Here is a 19660-nt window from a genome sequence, read left to right as displayed (position 1 = left end):
CGTGGGAAAGCTAGGTTCCACTCTGAAGCTGAGGTGAGGTCCAAGGATCGGTGCTGCTCTGCTTGGCCTAGATTAGAAAAAGACAGCAATGCAAGGAGGACCAGGCAGAATAAATAGGGTGTGTCTGACCCAAATTATCTTCTATCTACCCCAGCACTGTGCTTGGCACATAGTAAGTGCATAAATATCACAATTACTTATTATTATTAACATCGACATTGTAAAAATCGGAAGGATAGTGCCTACTACAAGAACTTGCCTCTCTAAAATCAGCAGAAAAACAAATCTCCCTCCATTCTCATTGGGAAAGGGAGATGAAAATCTACCTAAAGAATGTGGGACTATTTCTTTCTTTTCTGTTCCTCTCTATTTTGGGATTATCTTTGATTATAGTGTAATCTAGACTGTAAACTCATTCTCTAGACTGTAAACTCAACACCGGCAACTACCAGGCACTGAGTACAGTGCTCTACATAAAATTAACACTCAATAAACACCATTGATTGACTGATTGATAGCAGTGGTAGGTTGACTGAGATGTTCTAGCAGATTAATGCAGATCTATTTTGAAATCGAGATTTGGTCACAAATATTATTCAGCATTTTCAGTCTCCCTATTTTAGATATTTAAGTTTATGCAATAACCTCAGTAGTTTATTATTATAAATGTTGTAGTTGTTATACTATTATTTTGTCCCTGCAGAAAACACCCAGAAATTTTTTCACGTAACTGCCCAGGGTTGAGATGACAGAGAGAAAAGTTTGGATGAGGGACCTTTTTCCATCATGCCAAGGGGGTGGTGGATGAGCACGAAAACATCATTCATTCATTCAATAGTATTTATTGAGCGCTTACTATGTGCACAGCACTGTACTAAGCGCTTGGAATGTACAAATCGGTAACAGATACAGTCCCTGCCCTTTGCCGGGCTCACGGTCTAATCGGGGGAGACAGACAGACAGACAAGAACGATGGCAATTAATAGAATCGAGGGGAAGAACATCTCAGTAAAACAATAGCAAATAAATAGAATCAGGGTGATGTACATCTCATTAAGAAAATAAATAGGGTAATGAAGATATATGCAGAAAACATCGCGTGGGTCACCCTTCTCCTGCAAATGCCACTGAGCCCAGGGTTCTGCAGCACGGCGGAAAGCTCCTTGGCACATAATGGGAAGGGGAGGTACAAGATGGGAGTGCCTGTGACACAAAATGCTTGGAATTTGGGAGAAGCCCTATTCTCCCAAGAGAAAGAACTGTTGAGGATGGAAGAGTGAGTGGAGGAGGGAGGGAAGAGTCCAGGAAGAATTCTGGTAGGACCGGGTTGGGAGTTTGGTCAGACTACCTGAGGGACTTTGACCCGTATAAAGAGGTATTTTAAAAGCTCTGCCCATTTTACAAACTAGAAATGCAAATGAGCCCACAGAGACTTTTTTCCCCAATGCTTCCAATTGGAGGATTGTAAGCTATACTGTACGCTCCTTGAGGGCAGGGATCAGGTCTGCTTGTGTTAATGCACTCTCCCGAAGGCTTAGCACAGTGCTCTGCACACAGTAAGCACTCAATACCATTGACCGATTGCCTGATTGACTGTGGCCCAGCAGCAAAGCCTGAATTCCTGAGTTTCTGAATCCAAGACCAGTGTCCTCCCAAACTGTCCCCAAAATCTGTGTGGATGTCAAGTTAGGTTCCCTGAGGCACCATGGTCATTAATTAACATTATCAAGATTTTTTTATGACTCTAAAAACAGGAAACCAGCCCGCTGATTCTCTTCTGTTGCCCTTCCTAGAACTCTTTCCTTGTCAGACATAAAATCTACATTTTTAGAAATGAAAGGAAGATAGTTAAGCAGAAGGGTAACTTTTCAATTAAAAGTGAAAGGGGAGAGGACTAGCTAGAAGCAGTAAGTTTTTGGAACTCTAAAAACCTTTCAAGTCTAACTCTACTACGAGACTGTGGTTCTTTGGTTTCTTACTTGAAGGAAATGATATTTAAGCTCCCGACAGCGCTGTACTAGAACAGGAAGGGGAAAGTGCAACATCATATAAAGTGTACTATATTGCACATTATTTCAGAGACACTGTGTAAGCGCTTCTTATTTTTGTAATTACCTTTATGGCCTCACAAAATACTTTAGGTAAGGGTTCAAATGCTTGTGAATTTTTCTTAAGCTGGCAAATTATAACTGCAACTCTTCTGATACTCGATTTTGGTAGCACAGAAAGCATTTCCCAAATGACTAGCTGATCTCCTAAACCAATGTAAACTCCAAATGGCCTTTGGGTGTAGGATTATTTCTAGAAAGGCGAAGACAATATTCCCATTCTTCAAACATATTTTCTCAGATAAAATTAATCATCTCCCAAGCCCTTTCCAAACCACAATGAAAGCAAATATCATTGAAACTTCTGTTCCTAGACATACTGATCATTGTGGCCACAAGCTATGTCACAAACAAGTAAATTTAGCATTTCGGCGTGTGAATTATGATATCCTCTTGAAATTTCTCAGAAAATGACCATGAACCTAGCACACACAAGGGTTTAATCTGTGCAATATTATGAAGCATGAACAGGGAGTTTATATTAACAATTAGCTTTCAATTTTCTGGGAACGGACACTATTCTGACACTCCCGTGTCTGCCGAAAAAACAAACCCTCCTAGTTTTAGAGTACAACCAGCCTAGACCACAATGAACCTTCAAAGATATCTGAAGACATTTGAAGAATCTTTTCCCACAGACAAGAGACAATTTGCTTGACCAAGATCAGAAACTCTGTCTGCAAAGGTCAAAGAGACAAAATTCCAGTCTGTGAGGCAGAAGGGAAGAACGACATAAAAATTCCACAATATTTATCAAAGAGTTCTAATATCATCAAAGTTTATATTTTTCTAATAATATACTCTACATTTAACTTTGGTGGCCAAAAAAAAAAATCAAAACAAGGTCAAAACATTCAAAGATTGGTTATAGCAAGAAGGCAAAAAATACACCCTTAAGAAATCCCTGATCTGAAAGAAAGAAATCCAGTGTGTGGGTGTATATATAAACACTGCAGTGTATACATATATACACTGCAGTGTTTATTTTGAACCTTCTTATATTTTGACCTTCTTATATATTTACTTATCAAAAAAGTGTAGAAAGAGGAAAAATAAAGGGGCTTTTCATCCCTGAAAATTCATTTAATTGCTAATAAATTTCAACCCGAAATTTCTGAAAAGTTAATACCGCATTCAGGTTCAAACACATTGTCTGAGTAAGGTCATCTCCATGCAATATACTCTCTTGGATTTTGATATTGAGCATAATTATTTCCTTTTAATATACGTTAAAAAAAAACACCTCGATTCTACAATGCTGACATTTCATCCAACCGAGGCCTGACAATTGAAATAGAGGTTCAAATATTGCCATCTTGTGGTTCACTGTATATTTAACACTGCTTGAAAGACAGTTGCTTGGAATACATTTTCACTCCTTTTTTCACAACATAGCAATAGCAAATACGACACGTGCTTTATGAAGAGGGGGGTCAGACAATAAATGCTACTGACTGATAGATCCAAACGGGTTCAAGCCAGGAGAGGTTTGGCATAAGTTTTTGATTTTACCAATATGCTTACCAAAACTACTGTTGCTTTTCACCTGTGGACCAAGTAAGGTCCTCACTCTGTATTTCAAGACTGGCCCCTTCCTTCCCAACCGCCCTCAAATATCCCTATTCCTCCACCTATCCCTCCCTCGGCTCCAACCGGGCTGACCTGTTGACTATCCCTTCTGTCCAATCTTCTCATTCCCAACTCCCTGATTTTCCCCAAACTGCCCTCTCCCTCCCAACAAGCAGGATCCCCGGCTTTCCCTCCTTGCTGCTTCTCAAATCCCACCATGCAAATGGATGTCCTCTGTCCTCCACCTTCTTCCACCTATTATGACAGCAACTCCCCACCCCACTAAAACCCAGCAATCTCTAATTCTGACCAAGTCAGTTTAATCCCTGGTGTCGGCGACCGCTGGAGGTTAAAGAATGTTAAGAGCCCTATATTGGTCCTTCTTCCTGTCCACCCCGGCTCAAAAAGAGAAGACTTAGCTTGGATCTCGAACCACGGGCACGTGGACCCGAAGCAACTCCTGAAATGCTGACGTGGAGCTCATCTTTCAAATGACACTATGATGTAAAAACGTCCCCCCTGTACTTGCCCTACATTCTGTTTCAAAATCCCCAGTTTTCTATGTAAGACAGAGAAGCTACCTAAACTCCAACTACCTCCCAAGTTTTTTTAACGATGCATTCGATAGAACACATATGGAATTATACGTTTCTCAAAGTTGCTCCACAATACAAGGTGAGCCTCATTTGAGTAAAATGAGTCATGCTGAAGAATGCTTTTTCAAGTCATCTCGCTGTCGTGGCTGGCGATCAGTTTTTCCGTTTAGGTGACTTTTCACTTCCATTTTCCAATTGAGATGGCAATTTCAAGAAGTAATTTGCAAAGAGAGTGGTGAATTTGTTCTTTAAAAGATGACGAAACTATTCTGAGACAACAATTCCATCATGGGGAGAGAGTTAATTCTTCTAGTGCCCTCCAGCTTAATTAATTCTTCAGTTATTCCTAAATGGTGCCCTAAAGGAGAGAATTCATTTCACCTGACAAAGCAGTCTACTTGTTGTAGCTCACCATAAACTACGATCCTAAAAATACATCAATCAGATTTAGGAAAATTAATTTCATTTCAAATGAAAATGAGAAGTGTAGTGGTAGAACGCTCTTGCTAATAATGGTACGTACTGAGGATCCGTGCCTATGGATCATCAACATCCACAGACAACGAAAACATCGGATTTTAATAATGATGAGTTTAAGTGCTTACTACACGTCAAGCGCTGGGCTAAATGCTGGGATAGCTAGAAGATAATCAGATTGGACCCTGAACGCAGTTCCTGTCCCGCTAGTCTAGGATGGAGGGAGAGGTGGATAGAGAACAGGCCTGGGATTCCGAAGGACCTGAGCTCTAATCCCAGCTCTGCCACATGTCTGCTGTGAGACCTTGGGCAAGTTTCTTAACTTCTCTAGGCCTCAGTAACCTCATCTGTAAAATGGGGATTAAGAGTGTGAGCCCCACAAGGGACAGGGACTGTGTCCAACCTGCTTAAATTGTATCTACCCCAGTGTTTAGACCAACACTTGACACATACTAAGCACTCAACAAGAACCACAGTAATTATGATTAGAATGGGTATTTTATCCCCATTTTACAGATGAGGAAACTGAGACATGGAAAAGATAAGTAACTTTACCCAAGGTCACCTAGCAGGCAAATGGGGAAGCAGGATTTAAGAACCCAGGTCCCCATCCACTAGGCCATGCTGCTATACTGTTTACCTCTTCTCTACCTCCAAAATCGTGGCCAAATCTTTCTTACCAAACTGAAGAGAAGCAACATAGACTGGCTAGAGTTTCAAAGCTTTTTATTTGGACTATGTACTGGACAAGGAGTTAATAGTCAGTGTTAGGGGCCAAATATAATGCAGGGGGAGGGGAAAGATATCTCTCACCATTTGCTGAAGCTTTTACCGCCTTTGGTCTGGCTCCCTGCTACGCCAGCCCATGAGTGAAAGCTGCCTAAAATGGATGGGTCTCCCACTTCAACAGTGTTCAATTTCGAGCCTGCAAATTCTTCGTTCGATGATTCTAACAATTCCACCAATCAGTGGTAGTAACGGTATTAAGAACCTATCGTGCGAAAACAACGGTACAAAGCATTGGGTAGAAAAAAAAGTCACTCAGTCAGGCTTTGTTTCTAAATACAGTGTTTTCTTTACCCAGTAGAGAACTGAACGCCCAGAATGGGAAATATGCCACTAGTGTAGCAGGGAATACCAGTCAGCCTTTCAAAACATACTTGTATACCTAAGAAATAACAATATTGCCAGCATCCTTAAATAACAAGCACAATAAGACACACATTACCATGACTTGGGGACACTGGAAATTGATAGGCACAGTGAACGAACGGTTAAAGAAAAGATATGACCCAGAAAAGTCACTGACTTATATAAGACGGGCCTGTCTTGCAGGGCTTCCATCGCTTGGGTTAGTACTGGAGATATGTCACACAATTCCTGGGTCAGCGTCCTACATTCACCTTTAAGATAAATGAGAAACAATTCCAGAATTACTACAGGTCGGTTGGTGCAGCAATTCCACCGTACAAAAACCACACTGGCCCTTTCTGGACAGGATCAAGATGAGAGCAGGATGAAAACAAATTTACAGAATCCTCAATATAACAAGACTAATGATGGTAATAGTGTTCATAATAACAATAGTAATAATTAAATTAATAGTGCTATTTATGTGCTTACTATATAACAAGCACTGTTCTAAGAGCTGGGGAAGGTAGAGGATAATCAGGGCAGAACCGGTCCCTGTCCACATAGGGCTCACAATCTAAGTAGAAAGGAGAGCCGGAATTGAATGTTCATTTTAGAAATGAGGTAACTGAGGCACAGAGAAGTTAAGTGACTTGCCCAAGATCACAGAGCGGGCACATGGAGGAGCTGAAATTAGAACCCACGTCCTCTGACTCCTGGGCCCGTGCTCTTTCCACTAAACCACACTGCTCCTGATCAATATCTAATTGATCATTCTGGCAGAACCCTTGACCGCCTTGCCCCTGCAGATCACCTATCTATCCTGGTCTCTGACCCACAAAAAAAGGTTTCTTTACTGGCAACTTTTCTGCCGACACCCAGGAGTACAGAGACGTCTTCTGTGGTTTTGGCAGGAGTAAAGAACTCGAGTGAATCCTGGGGCTTTGTTCACTCTAGTCTCCATACAAGGGCAGTTGCCGATACCCTGGCAGAAGGGCACGTCGGAAGCCGCCGGCCTGCACATTCGGCCCTCCCAGCCATCCTCCCCTTGGAGAAGAGTAGTCTAGCCGGGGCTGGAGGGGAAGATGAAGGTGAGAGACGGGGAAGAGTGGCCTCAGGATGGTCTCAGCCTTAAGCCTTCCCCAACCCTACCCACACCCAACCCTAACCTGCCCCTGGATGCTAATTGTGCGACCCACTGTCAAAACTGACTTGCTGCTGCAGGTGGTGTAGTTTGAAGTGGAGAGAGGCTGGAAGAAATGAGGGAAACTGTCAACAAGACAATTAAAACATTAAAAAACTCTGTATTTATGGTCGTATGAGTGAAGAGGGAAGGGAGTATTTGGGAAATCTTGCTCAGGAATAGTGGTGAAGCACGGTTTACTGAAATACTCTTTCTAAAACTTGCTCGAGGAGGGATAAAATGCCTCTTTTCACCTATAAAATATTCTTTATGCAACTTAAAAGACGTGACATGCTTTGCTTCTCAGTTTCCCAAGGTGAATTCCTGTCTACAAAATTGTTTTTCTGTAATTGGCTACTAAAAAAAATACTGGCCGCCTAACTGCCTAATAGGAATAGAACAGGAAGGAATAATTGCTCTGTTGTCTTTAGCACCAGTCGGACCCTGAGTAGAATACTATGTCCAGTTTGGGGCTCCATAACTTCATAGAAGGAAGGGAACTTGGAGACGTCTCAAAGGATGGCCGGAAAGATGATTCTAGAAAAGTAATCCCTGAGAAGTCCTGGGATTGGTTGGCCTGGAAAGCAACTTTGTCTTCGAGGAAATGACGGGGCTTTAATCAGAGGTTTTAGCCTAGACACAGGAAAACATTTCCATCTCAGAAGAGGGCCAGATCCTGGAATGGGTTCCCGAGGGAGATTGGGGAATCTCTTCCTTTGGAAGTTTCTACAAAAAGAACAGTTTCTCTTCGGGGTGGGAGGGATGGAACTAAATGGTTTCTCGAGTTCCCTTCAAGCCCTAGGAGTCTAGATTTAAGGAATAATTGCATTTATATAAAAAAGACTGGGCTGAGTTCAGGACTGTGGGCTCACACAGTCATTCAAGTGATCCAGATCTTTAGTCCTTAAATCTGAGCTTCCAAAAGGGTCATCTGTTTGAATGGCAGCATGTTTCACCCTTAAAAGGCAAGGGACAGCCTCTGAATATTGCGTTTTCAGACAGCCTCCTTGGTTTTCATTCACTCTACACCTCCAGAGCCACAGCTAATCCCCGAACTGGAAAAGCTGTTCATGGGCTTCTACTGGTTTAGCTTAAATTCCTTCACTGTAATGCGAGTCCAAAGTAAACCGCTCCAGCACCCATAAACAGAGATCACATGGAAGATGTGTGACGTACTTTGAGCCCATCGGTAGAGTCGCTCATAGGAAGTCTCCTGCAGCAAGGCCATCTGTTCCATAATTTCTAAGCTAAAAAAATTAAAAGCTTTCATTAGAGTTGCTTTAAAAACTGTCATCCAATAACCTACTATACCATCTGAATTTGAAAATAGGGCTCTACCAAAATTTAACTGACTCTAAATGGGATTTGGGTTCAATAGGCTTATTTTCCAGCTTTACAATGCAACTTTTAATGCTGTTCTTTTATTGCTAGTCTATGTATTAAATAAAACAGTCTCACTAGATTGTTAAGCCCCTGACTAAACTCCTTGAGGTCAGGGATTGTGTCCACTACCCTCACTTAAGTGCTTGGTATATGGCTCTCCACACAAGAGGCACTCCAATACCAATGACTGATCATCCCCAACAACTGTTTTCTGCCACTCTATCACTGGTGTGCTGGATTACTCTGGTCATGTCACTTGATTCTTGGTGCCGGTTTTCTTTCATTTAAAGAAGGATCCTAACACACCCAGCTAAAGGCAAATTCACCTCGTGGTTCCGCTTTGGTCTGACACCACCGAGGTTCGGGGGAGTCGCTTCACCCAAATCTTGCGATGGCCAAGGAGGCGTATGCTACCTAACATGCTTGTCCTAATTCCACCCCAACAGTCAAGCCAAAATGCATAACAAAAATTACAGGGTGTGGCAGAATTAAGGGTGCCGAAATTATCAGGTGCCACATGTTTGTTTAAAGTGTTATGGGAGAATGTCAATAAGAACACTTGAAAATACCCGGGGTTATGTAGACACAGTTTATAACTACCTGGCTGCCCAACAACACACGCCTGGTCAATCAGGTTACTTACCCTGCTGTTTGTTGGTTTGTTCGCAGAAGAATCTTGACATCATTATGAATCTGTTTTACTCTTCCTAAGGCTTTGAAAAAGTCCTCAAAAATGAAGATCAAGATTAATTATAAGACAGACTATTTAAGGGCACAATATAATTTACATTATTCAAATTAAACCACTTCCTGAGACACCATCTATGTCAGAGAGGCAACCATAACACTGTTTTTCCAGGTGTTCTCTGACACCACTGGCAAACCCAGAAGTCCCCTCTAGACTGTGAGCTCACTGTGGGCAGGGAATACCCTTCAAGCGCTTAGTACAGTGCTTTGCACACGGTAAGGGCTCAATAAATACAATTGAATGAATGAAAGTCTGGACTGGATGGGGGAGAATCTCACCTCATATGGTCACCCTTACATTCCGCCTCACCAGACACTTTGAAAAGTGTTCTTAGCCATATATTCTCATTCAATTTCATTTAAAATTAAAGCTTGTGATTCCATAGTTTGCCTAATATTTTCAGTAAAAGAAAATATCAGCTCCATCTGAAAACACATTTCCATTATCTGTGGCCCCCTGCTTTAAAACCCTTGGGTGAAGAAACCAATTTAAATTACCTCTGTAATTGGTCCGTCTCTCGTGCCACGGAGAAGACTCATCTCATCGGAAGTCAATTGGAATTTAGATAAAAACGCGTCGGCAATTTGGGCTCTTATTTCCAATATTTGGCTGGGAAAAAAAAAGACAAACATGTTCATTATTTACATCACTTCTTAATGGCTTTGTGATACACTGACTTCTGAACATCCCATCCCCAAATGGCATTACTACTGGCAACTGCACTGCTATCTCACCTACTTTACACAATACAAATCAGGCAGGGTACATCACTTAAAGTTGAAATGAGCTTTTAAAGTACTGGAGCATTATAGGCACCTGTACTTGAAGGGTTTCAGCTATAATTGTTCCCCTGGGCAATCACAAGGCCATTTCATGCTTTCAGCTCATTTCCTCGCTGATGTTACATCAGTCCTTGGGGCTTTCACCTGAAGTACGCCAGACCTGAATAATCAAGTCCATTAATTCATTTACTTTTCTGGAAAGCAGGTATAACATTAGGTTAAAAATAGGACTCTGGGTCCATCTGAAAAGCATTAGACCATTCTTTCTTCTTCTCCCTCTTTAAAAAGGATAAATAACTGTGATGGAAAAATGTCTCAGGTCATTTTCTTCATTCGTGTACTTACATGTATACCGTTCCAACAACAGTCTGAGAGTGGGCAATATTCGCAGAACCATTCTGCGATCAGCCTCGGTTGGCAATCTGAATTTAGAGTCCTAGTGCGTTAACCGTTTATGTGCAGCGTGGCTCAGTGGAAAGAGCCCGGGCTTGGGAGTCGGAGGTCATGGGTTCGAATCCTGGCTCTGCCGCTGGCCAGCTGGGTGACTTTGGGCAAGTTACTTCACTTCCCTGTAAAATGGGGATGAAGACTGGGAGCCCCGCGTTGGACAACCTGATCACCTTGTATCCCCCCAGCGCTCAGCACAGTGCGTTGCACATAGTAAGCGCTTAACAAATACCACCATTATCACGCACAGATGATATTTGAGATTTTCTGGGCTTCCGTTAGTGTTGGCTTTGCCAACATCTATGCAGCAGAGGGCAGCACCGCTCTACTTCTGACACTAAACGCCTGCCAAAGGTAATCTACGCAGGCCGAATTGCTGTTTTCATTCATTCATTCGAATTTATGGCACGCTTACTCTGTGCAAAGCATTGTACTAAGTGCTTGGGAGAGTACCATATAGCAGCAGACACTCTGCTGCCCACAACGAGCTCTCAGAAGGAATATCTGTAAGGCTCAGTATCTCCTCTATCGCTCTTTATAAGTCTTAACCTGGTTTCCCGTTCAGGGTAAAGCAATGAACACTTAACTCGAAGAGGAAAATATCCCACTGGTCCCCTTCAGGTTGGCCATTTCCCTCAGTCCACCCAGGCCGTTCCATTTTATAGCATCGCCTCAATGCTAAAGGGATGGCTTCGGCGCCTAGTAAAAACTATTTAAGAGACTGACATGCGACCAATCTTATACCCCCACTGAACTTGGGGGAAATGTGTACAACGCTTCCCCCCGAGGAGCAAGGGATAAGATGAAAAGCAATGCAGAAAAAAGTGGAAATGTGTCTTACTGTTCCCAGATTGTCAATGTACTGCAGAGGCAGACATGGCATGTGCCATGAAGCTCATCTTAATAATGCTCAGGAGGGATTCACGCTGTTGGTACACTGAACAGATTTCCTGAGCTAAACTCTTAAAACAGAGTATGCTAATTCTAGGCTTCTGATGGCACCACAGCAAGTCAAAACATCTTACATCCACCCTTGTACGTAGAGATACTGAGTGGAAAAAGCTCTTGCAGTAGCCCAGGGTCATTCTCAAAATTGGTTTCTTCTTAACTGACAGAATTTAAAGTCCTATTTTCCGTAATAAATGGAGCCTCTTTTAATTACTCTAAAACTGCAGCCTAGGATAAACAGTTTGGGGGAAGAGGGAGGGGTAAAAAGAGCTAGGGACCAAACAGCTCCATGACAAAAACCAAACATAGCAGAGGAACATGTAATCCCTGAGGAGAGCAAAGAATAATTCCCAAGTTTGGTTTCCAAGGATACAGGATTCTTCAGGGAGATAACTCCAACTGCTGGGAATTGCATGCTCTTTAGGCACTTTGATCTTAAACAAACACAAATGTGAACTGGTTTCAAGAAGCATCACTGAGACCCTTCAGAGAAAGGAGGAAGGGAAGGAAGATTACTACCTTTCCCAAAGGAACCCAATTCTACCTCCACTTTCTTTATGTCACCTGAAATAGTTGCGTCCATATGAAATCCAGCTATGGTTCTTCCATCTGAGAAACTCGTCTGAACTTAGTGCACCAAAGTTTGATCACATTTTAAGGCACTGGAAGTTTCTATTAAAAAATGCTGTGACAAACTTTCGGAAAGAGAACGTAACCAAGAATTCAACTCTAATGCAGTAGATATCAATACAGGAGTAAAAGATTTTTCAATATATTTGAATAGTGAGTGTTTTCATGTCTCTTTGCAATAGGGTTTTGAAATAGCATAGAAAGAATATACGGAAAACAAAAATAGAAGATTTACTAAATTAAGAGAAAAAAACACCCTAGTACAACTGCAAAAGGATAAGTTTCTATCTTCTTTTAAAACCATCGGCCTCTAGTACATCAATCTCGTGACTAGGAACAAAACCCTTTCCTAACTCATGTTTTCACCAGCCCTTCCTAAATATAAAGGTACAGTAGGGATGAAACACAACAGGTTGATGAACCTAAAGCATCATATTAGAGTAAAATGCTGCACTGTTAATGGTTATTAAAATTCTTGTTCTCCTAAGTCCTGATTTCTCCAAAGCACTGTAGTCACGTTCATAGCTTCAATTTAGAATTACCGTAAAATCCTATTCCCTTTTGCAGAGTTTAATGCAAGAAGCCTCTGTCCTAATCAACAGATCTTTTCCTACCACAGCTCTTAGAAAATGGCCCTTTAGAAGTCGGGGAATGACAAGGATGTGAGGAATGGCAGGAAGGAAGAGGCACTAGGAAGAAAAAATGGCGAAGCAGTGTGGCCTATTGGATAGAGCACGAGCCTGGGAGTCAGAAGGACATGGGTTCTAATCTCACGCTGTCACTTGTCTGCTGGGTGACCTTGGGCACTTCACAACTTCTCCACTTCAGTTGCCTCATCTGGAAAATGGGGAATAAGACCGGGAACCCCTTGTGGGACGGGGACTGCGTTCAACCTGATTAGCTTGTATCTAACCCGGCACTTAGTACAGCGCCTGGCATATAGTAAGTGCTTAAAAAAATACCATTAAAAGGAAAAATAAAAATAAAAGAGGAGGCACAGTGTTAGCAGTGGCAGGAGTCAGAGCAGGGTGGTATGCCCAGAGAGCCAGCCTGAGTGGGACAGGCGAGAAGGAAGCAGCCTGGCCTAGTGGAAAGAGCAACGGCCCGGGAGACAGAAGGGCCGGACTTCTAATCCCAGCTCCGCCACTTCTCCGCTGGGTGACCTCAGGCAAGTCACCTCACTTCTCTGAGCCCCCATTACTTTATCTGTGAAATTTGGATTAAGAATGAGAGATCCCTGTAGGACAGGGACTGCATCAATTACCTTGTATCTACCCCAGTGCTTAGTACAGTCCTGGCACATAGAACGTGCTTAATAAAGACCATAATTATTACTATTATTATTAAGAGGGTTGGTAAAACTGTTAGCCTCTACCTCATTCTCTACCAACCTGGAAGCACTCAACAGCTGTGTTGATTTGGCTGGGCCTTACCCCTTCAACCCAGAGCCCTCTCCTGCTCCAACCCCTAGGCTTCACCAGGTTGGCTTTCTCCCCAGCACTTGGACAAGATGATGCTGTCAGGGAGAAACCCCTGACACAGGTGCAAGAGTTTCTGATCATCGATGAATACTTAGGGCGTGCAGAACATTGTACTAAGCACTGTACTGAGGCACCAAAGAATCCAAGTTAACAGGAACTAAAGGAAAAGGAGGCTATTCACAACTTTATGACCTATAAGGAACAACAGTCTTTGTTTTAATTCATTAATTCCATCGTATTTATTGAGTGCTTACTGTGGGGACACCGCTGTACTAAGCACTTGGGAGAGTGCAATGTAAAAATAGACTCATTCCCTGCCCACAACGAGCTATACAAATTGGCAAATGATATTACCTCTGCAGGAACCTAAATGGAAACTGGTAGGAAAAATGTGAAATGATGGAAATATCGACCCTGGTCTCCCTGCCATTGATTCACTATTTTTACAATCAGATCAGTGTTAATAAGAGTGTCCTGGTTCTAAAAGGAATTGATTTAATATATTACTTTTGGTAGAATATTTATAATGAAATTAAAGAATCAGAGAATCCTCAGAGACTTCAAAACATTTTTCTAATCTATTCGGCACCTGCCCTCTGAATTGATTTCAAGCCACCCATAATAGATCATCTACCCTATCTTTAAAATTGATCAGGAGAGGTGACCATACACTTCACTGATAATAAATCATTAATGTATGTTTAGCTATGAAAAAAATAGGTTCTAATGCTATCTGGATTTACAGAATGCCCTGAATTATAGTGTGATGTCCTCAATATTCACTAGTAAAATGCAGTGTTTAGGTTTTGATTCAATTCAGAGCAAGTTAAACAAAATAATGTTCATGCTGCTGATAGCACCCAGAAGCTACAATTTTACAGGCTCTCTGTATGGCCTTTTTTATGGTATTTGTTAAGCGCTTACTATGTGCGAGGCACTGTAGTAAACAGATCCCACAGTCCATGTCCCACATTCATTTGCAAGCCAAGGCCGTACAATAGGCAAGTCGCAGTGGGGGTAAGTAGAACCCAGGTCCCCTGACTCCAAAGCCCCTGTTCTTTCCATTAGGCCACACGAGGAGAGCCTGGACAGACTGTATGGTCAAGGAAGGTTTTTAATTATTAAATGAATCCTTTCCAGTTTATTTCTAAAAGGTCTCAATAGAGACTTCAGTAAACTGCTAAAAGTAAAGATTAACCTATTCTAAGAAACGCGACACTATAAATTGTTTATGAGTTAATTACTAATATGCTCCATACATAAGAGAAGAAATATGGTATAGTGGATAGAGCACAGGCCTGGGAGTCAGAAATTCATGAGTTCTAATCCCGGCTCCACTTGTCTGCTGTGTGACCCTGGGCAAGTCGCTTCACTTCTCTGAGCCTCAGTTCCCTCATCTGTAAAATGGGGGTTGAGACGGTGAGCCCCCTGTGGGACAGGGACTCTATACAACCTAATTTGGTACCCACCCCAGTGCTTAGAACAGTCCCTGACACATAATGAGTGCTTAACAGATACCATTATTATTATGACAACTTTTGTCTTCCCACAAGAATGTAAGGTCCTTGGAAGGAGGGAACAGAGTCAATTTAATCTACTTAAGTCCCAAAAGACCTACAACAGTTATAACACCCAGAGGGTGTTCCACAAATTCTGGCTGTAGATGGCGATTCTACTAATAAAAAGTGTAACGGACAATAATTACTCACGGTGTCTTCCTCCCACTACCTATATGAGGCTCTCCAAGAAGCAAAGAGATCCAAGTTTTGAGTGGGTGTGAGATTGTAAAGAGGTGGTCTCTGGAGGAGCGTGTGGGGGGAACAGAGACAGAATGGCAGACAGCGGGAGATCTCTAGCCCGCTCTTACACTCCCAGGGATTGGCACTCCCTCCCGGAGATGTCCCCGGCGCAGAAGGATCGAGAGCAGGAGTGGTGACAGTGGTGTGGAATTAGCCAGTCGGGGACTAGAGCAGCTGCAGTTTCATTTTTTTTGTCTTGATGCTGCTGTGGACTGGGCACCCTATCACTTTTACCCCACTGTCTTTCAATCGATCAATTAGTGGTGTTTACCGAAATGCCTGCTGCTGGTTCTCCTCCCCGCCTACTCCCACAGCTCCATTTAATGAATGCTTGACGATGACGGCGGATCATTCGAAAGCAGTAGTTGCATTTATTACGCACCTCATGTGCGTACTGAGCACTATTCTAAATGAAACTGCTAACACACATTTGCCAGATTCAATTTTAGAGGGAAAAATACTGTATAAACAAACAATATTTACTTTTGCTAGTATTTTCCCAACATTCTCAGGCATTACCACCATCCACACAGAGCTGTTTGTATCTGAGATTTTGGCCACCAAGTACTCAGTTCACATTACAGGCAGGTGCTAAATCCTTATGAAGTGTCACCGTCAGCCTGAGGGCATTTAATAATAACAGTAGTAATGATAATAATGGTATTTGTTAAGCACTTACTATGTGCCAAGCAATGTACTAAGCACTGGGGTGGATACAAGAAATCAAGTTGGACACAGTCCCTGTCCCACATGAGGCTCACAGTCTTAATCCCCAATTTCACTTCTCTGAGGCACAGAGAAGTGAAGTGACTTGCCCAAGGTCACACAGCAGACAAGAGGTGGAGCTAGGACCAGAACCCATGATCTTCTGACTCCCAAGACCGTCCTCAACCCACTACGCCGTGCTGCTTCTCCTGAAGTTGCAAATGCCTTACTTAAGAGATAGGCAAAGGACAGGATTTCTCCAAGATGTTTTACAATGAATCTCACAGCGACTTTCGAAGAGCCCTATCTAATGCAATCGAGGCATTTAAATCAAACTCTGTTTGAGGGTTCTAGGATTTAGCGTCCCCCAAAAGAGGGTCACTATCTTTCGTTTTTACAACCAATACATTTTCAGTAGATTTTCAAATCACTTTGTCACAGTCATGGACTCATTATGCTTTCCTATCACCATCCTTTTCATATTATTTTGAAAGCACCTATGAAATATTACATTCCATAATACATTTTGGGTGGTAATCTTTCATCTTCCATTAGCTTTCCGGTAGAAAGCAAAGTGATAAGCAACGTAACATATTTCACTACTGGTTCTGAACATATTTATATGGGTGAACAAGGATGACACCGACAAACAAGGAGGGAAAACACATACCTTTCACTTTGAAGCTTTGTAGTTTTCACTATCAAATCCTGAGTTTGCTCCTTTGCTGCCTACAATTGCATGTAGAAACCACGGTATCAATGAACTGCAGCTCGGTACATTTAGCTTCAATATACTTTATATAATTGCCCTTTTATTTTGAATGCATAATTTGGTGTACTAAAAATAAATCTAAAGAAAGGTAACACACAATAAAAATCATTTTTTTAAAAAAAGAGAAATCACCCTGCATAAGATTTAGTTTCATCCATTTTTTAAGGCTGGCTACACAAAATTAATCTTTTTGTACATTTCATGACTTTTTGATAGGCCCCCTACTGAAACAAATGTCACAGGGGGTCTTGTTAAAGGCAGGCTAATCAAACAAATTTATGTCACCACCCAAATTGGGGAATATCAGCATTTGGCCCGTAGCCCCATTATAGCTTATTTCAATTTCTAACCTGGTCCCAAGGACCAAGAGAGGGCATTAGGGTTGTGAAGATCCATGAGGGATTGGGAGGATTCTCTCATCTTGTAAAGAATTCCAATCTGAAACATCTGATTGGCATTTTCTGCTAATCTGCCTTTGTGGCAAGGAAGTAATTGGGGTAACTATATAGAGCAGGCAGAAGTAAAATAAGGGTCATGGTGCTATCACAGGATATTCCAAAAGAGAAGGAGATGTAGTCAGCTGCAAGACTCTGCAAGAGTTCTTGAGCTGCTTAACCCATGGAGAGCAGAAGGAAAAGCAGGAAAAGTAGAAATGTCAGACTGAGTCAAATCAAGGACCTAACCAACCCAAATTCTGTCTCTGGCAGAAGCCACACTGGACATTTGGAGGAATATCTGGAGGAGTGTGGGATGTGTGGGAGAATTAATACAAAAGAGTGTGTGCATCCTATTGGGGGTAGTGATGAAATTGGGACTTTTTCAGAACTGGCAGGGACAGTGAATGGAAAGAGAAAGGCTGTCACTATACCTGCAAGCGACTTGTCATATCCTGGCAACAGTTGTTCATAGCTTGCACATCTTCATTTATGCTTTCGAGCTCCTGAAACAGAAGAGGTTGGGATGTTTTTTAAACCTCATTCATACTGCCAAGGAAATTATTTTCCCCGTCCTTTAAGCAATGTTTGACATTTTTTTAGACATATTTCTAAAACTTCAGCTGTAAGTTGTCTGTTTTGGGCAAAGATACTATAGCTAATCAGATCATTTTCATCTTCGAGTTTTATATAACAATGAGGGCATTTGTTGAGTGTTTATGGGGCAAGCCCTAAATTAAGTATTGGGGTAGATACAAGATGATCATGTTGGACACAGTCCCTGTCTCAAATGGGGCTCAAAGTCTCAGTGGGAGGGATAACAGTTACTGAAGCCCCATTTTACAGATAGAGAAACTTTAGCTTGGCACATAGTAAGCAGTTAAATACCATCATTATTAACACACAGAGAAGTGACTTGCCTGAAGTCACATAACAGGCCAAGTGGTAGACTGGCTTAGAATCTAGGTCTTCTGACTCCCAGGCACCTGATCTTTCTCCCAGGCTACAGAGCGGAGCAATGAAACTTTTCAAAGCAGTTTTCTAGTGAAAACAAACAAGTACTAGGAACCACTCCAGAATCAAAATGCTTATTTTGCTCTAGTGTCCGGACAAAGGGAAATCAGCAATCCTAGTTATTACCTACATTTTCCCTCTATCTCAGTGTTACTCTGTATTAAAATAGAACCAGCTAATAGAACTGACTTCTGCATCTTCTCTGAGCTGGAGCTCTGAAAATGGTAGTCCAGTATTCCAAATGATTTCACAAATGCCAGCAATTTGGAAACAATGCAAGTGATTGATCATGCCACAACTCATAATATACACTCTAACGGAGACAGCAGGATATCATATATCCATTTAAAAATATATTTTGGCACCTGAAATCAATCATGAAGAGAATGCAGACTGCCACATCAATCATATATTCTTCAAATATCTAGTTTGTAACCAGTTTTGTTAATCCCAAATTCAAATATCTGAACATATTTTCCACACAGAGGTGCCAAAGTTAGATAAGGACAATGAGCCGCTGCTTCTTCTACTGTGTTTATTACTAAAGCACAGAGAAGCAGCGTGGCTCAGTGGAAAGAGCACGGGCTTTGGAGTCAGGGCTCATGAGTTCAAATCCCAGCTCTGCCACTTGTCGGCTGTGTGACTGTGGGCAAGTCACTTAACTTCTCCGTGCTTCAGTTCCCTCATCTGTAAAATGGGGATTAAGACTGTGAGCCCCACGTGGGACAACCTGATTCCCCTATGTCTACCCCAGCGCTTAGAACAGTGCTCGGCACATAGTAAGCGCTTAACAAATACCAACATTATTAAAGCGTGGTGAAGAATTGCATCATTTCCTGATGAGAACTAACAGCACTGCTGTCCACTTAACTGGAGTTTGGTTCCTCCCCCTTACTGAGGTAACACAACACCCCAGAACTGCTGTAATTGACAAGAGCTGAGACCTAGGAAAATCTCACAGGTGCTTTGTTCTCATTTCTTTTTGAAGCTGTTTGCCTTGTCTTTTTCCCAATTACCAGGTATTTACCATTGCCCCCCCCCCATGCCTCTACCTTGTAATTGTCTCCAAAACTGCCCCTATTCCCCTATATACTGTTTTCCTCCCTACGCTTCCATTTCCCCTCCTTTGCTCTCTCCACGCTGCCATACTGTTTTCTAAATGCCTTGACGGCCAGAGAGATATTAGGATTAAAATGATGAGCTCAATGGGGAAGGAACTGTAAAAAAAATTATCTATTTTACATAGGTACCTTGTGGGAGGGATTGGATCTTCCAACTCTGTTGTATTGGACTTTCCCAAGAGCTTAATAGTGCTCTGCACACAGTAGTTAAGTGTTCAATAAATACCACTGACTGATTCATCTAAAGGTGGTAAATGAACTTTGCCAAGACACTGAGAAAAGTAACCAAACACTAGCTAATTAGACTGATTAGAGATTGGAGACCCTCGAGG

The 19660-nt window shown here is 42.0% G+C and overlaps 1 protein-coding gene across 2 annotated transcripts in view; it reads right to left on the bottom strand.

Moving 5' to 3' along the window:
* Positions 1–19660, bottom strand: part of COG6 (component of oligomeric golgi complex 6) — a 74516-nt gene that overhangs the window by 51557 nt on the left and 3299 nt on the right. For both annotated transcript variants that reach the window (XM_039915014.1, XM_001512585.6), the window contains exons 3-8: positions 17628–17699; positions 16658–16716; positions 9693–9804; positions 9091–9173; positions 8241–8311; positions 6060–6153 (exon numbers count right to left, since the gene is read on the bottom strand). In XM_039915014.1, the coding sequence (XP_039770948.1) occupies positions 6060–6153; positions 8241–8311; positions 9091–9173; positions 9693–9804; positions 16658–16716; positions 17628–17699 (491 nt within the window). The remainder of the gene's footprint in view (positions 1–6059; positions 6154–8240; positions 8312–9090; positions 9174–9692; positions 9805–16657; positions 16717–17627; positions 17700–19660) is intronic.

Source organism: Ornithorhynchus anatinus, chromosome 20 (assembly GCF_004115215.2).
Source record: "Ornithorhynchus anatinus isolate Pmale09 chromosome 20, mOrnAna1.pri.v4, whole genome shotgun sequence".
NCBI lineage: Eukaryota > Metazoa > Chordata > Mammalia > Monotremata > Ornithorhynchidae > Ornithorhynchus > Ornithorhynchus anatinus.
The sequence above is the reverse complement of the archived record's forward strand: the minus strand, read 5'-3'. Positions and strand labels throughout refer to the sequence as shown.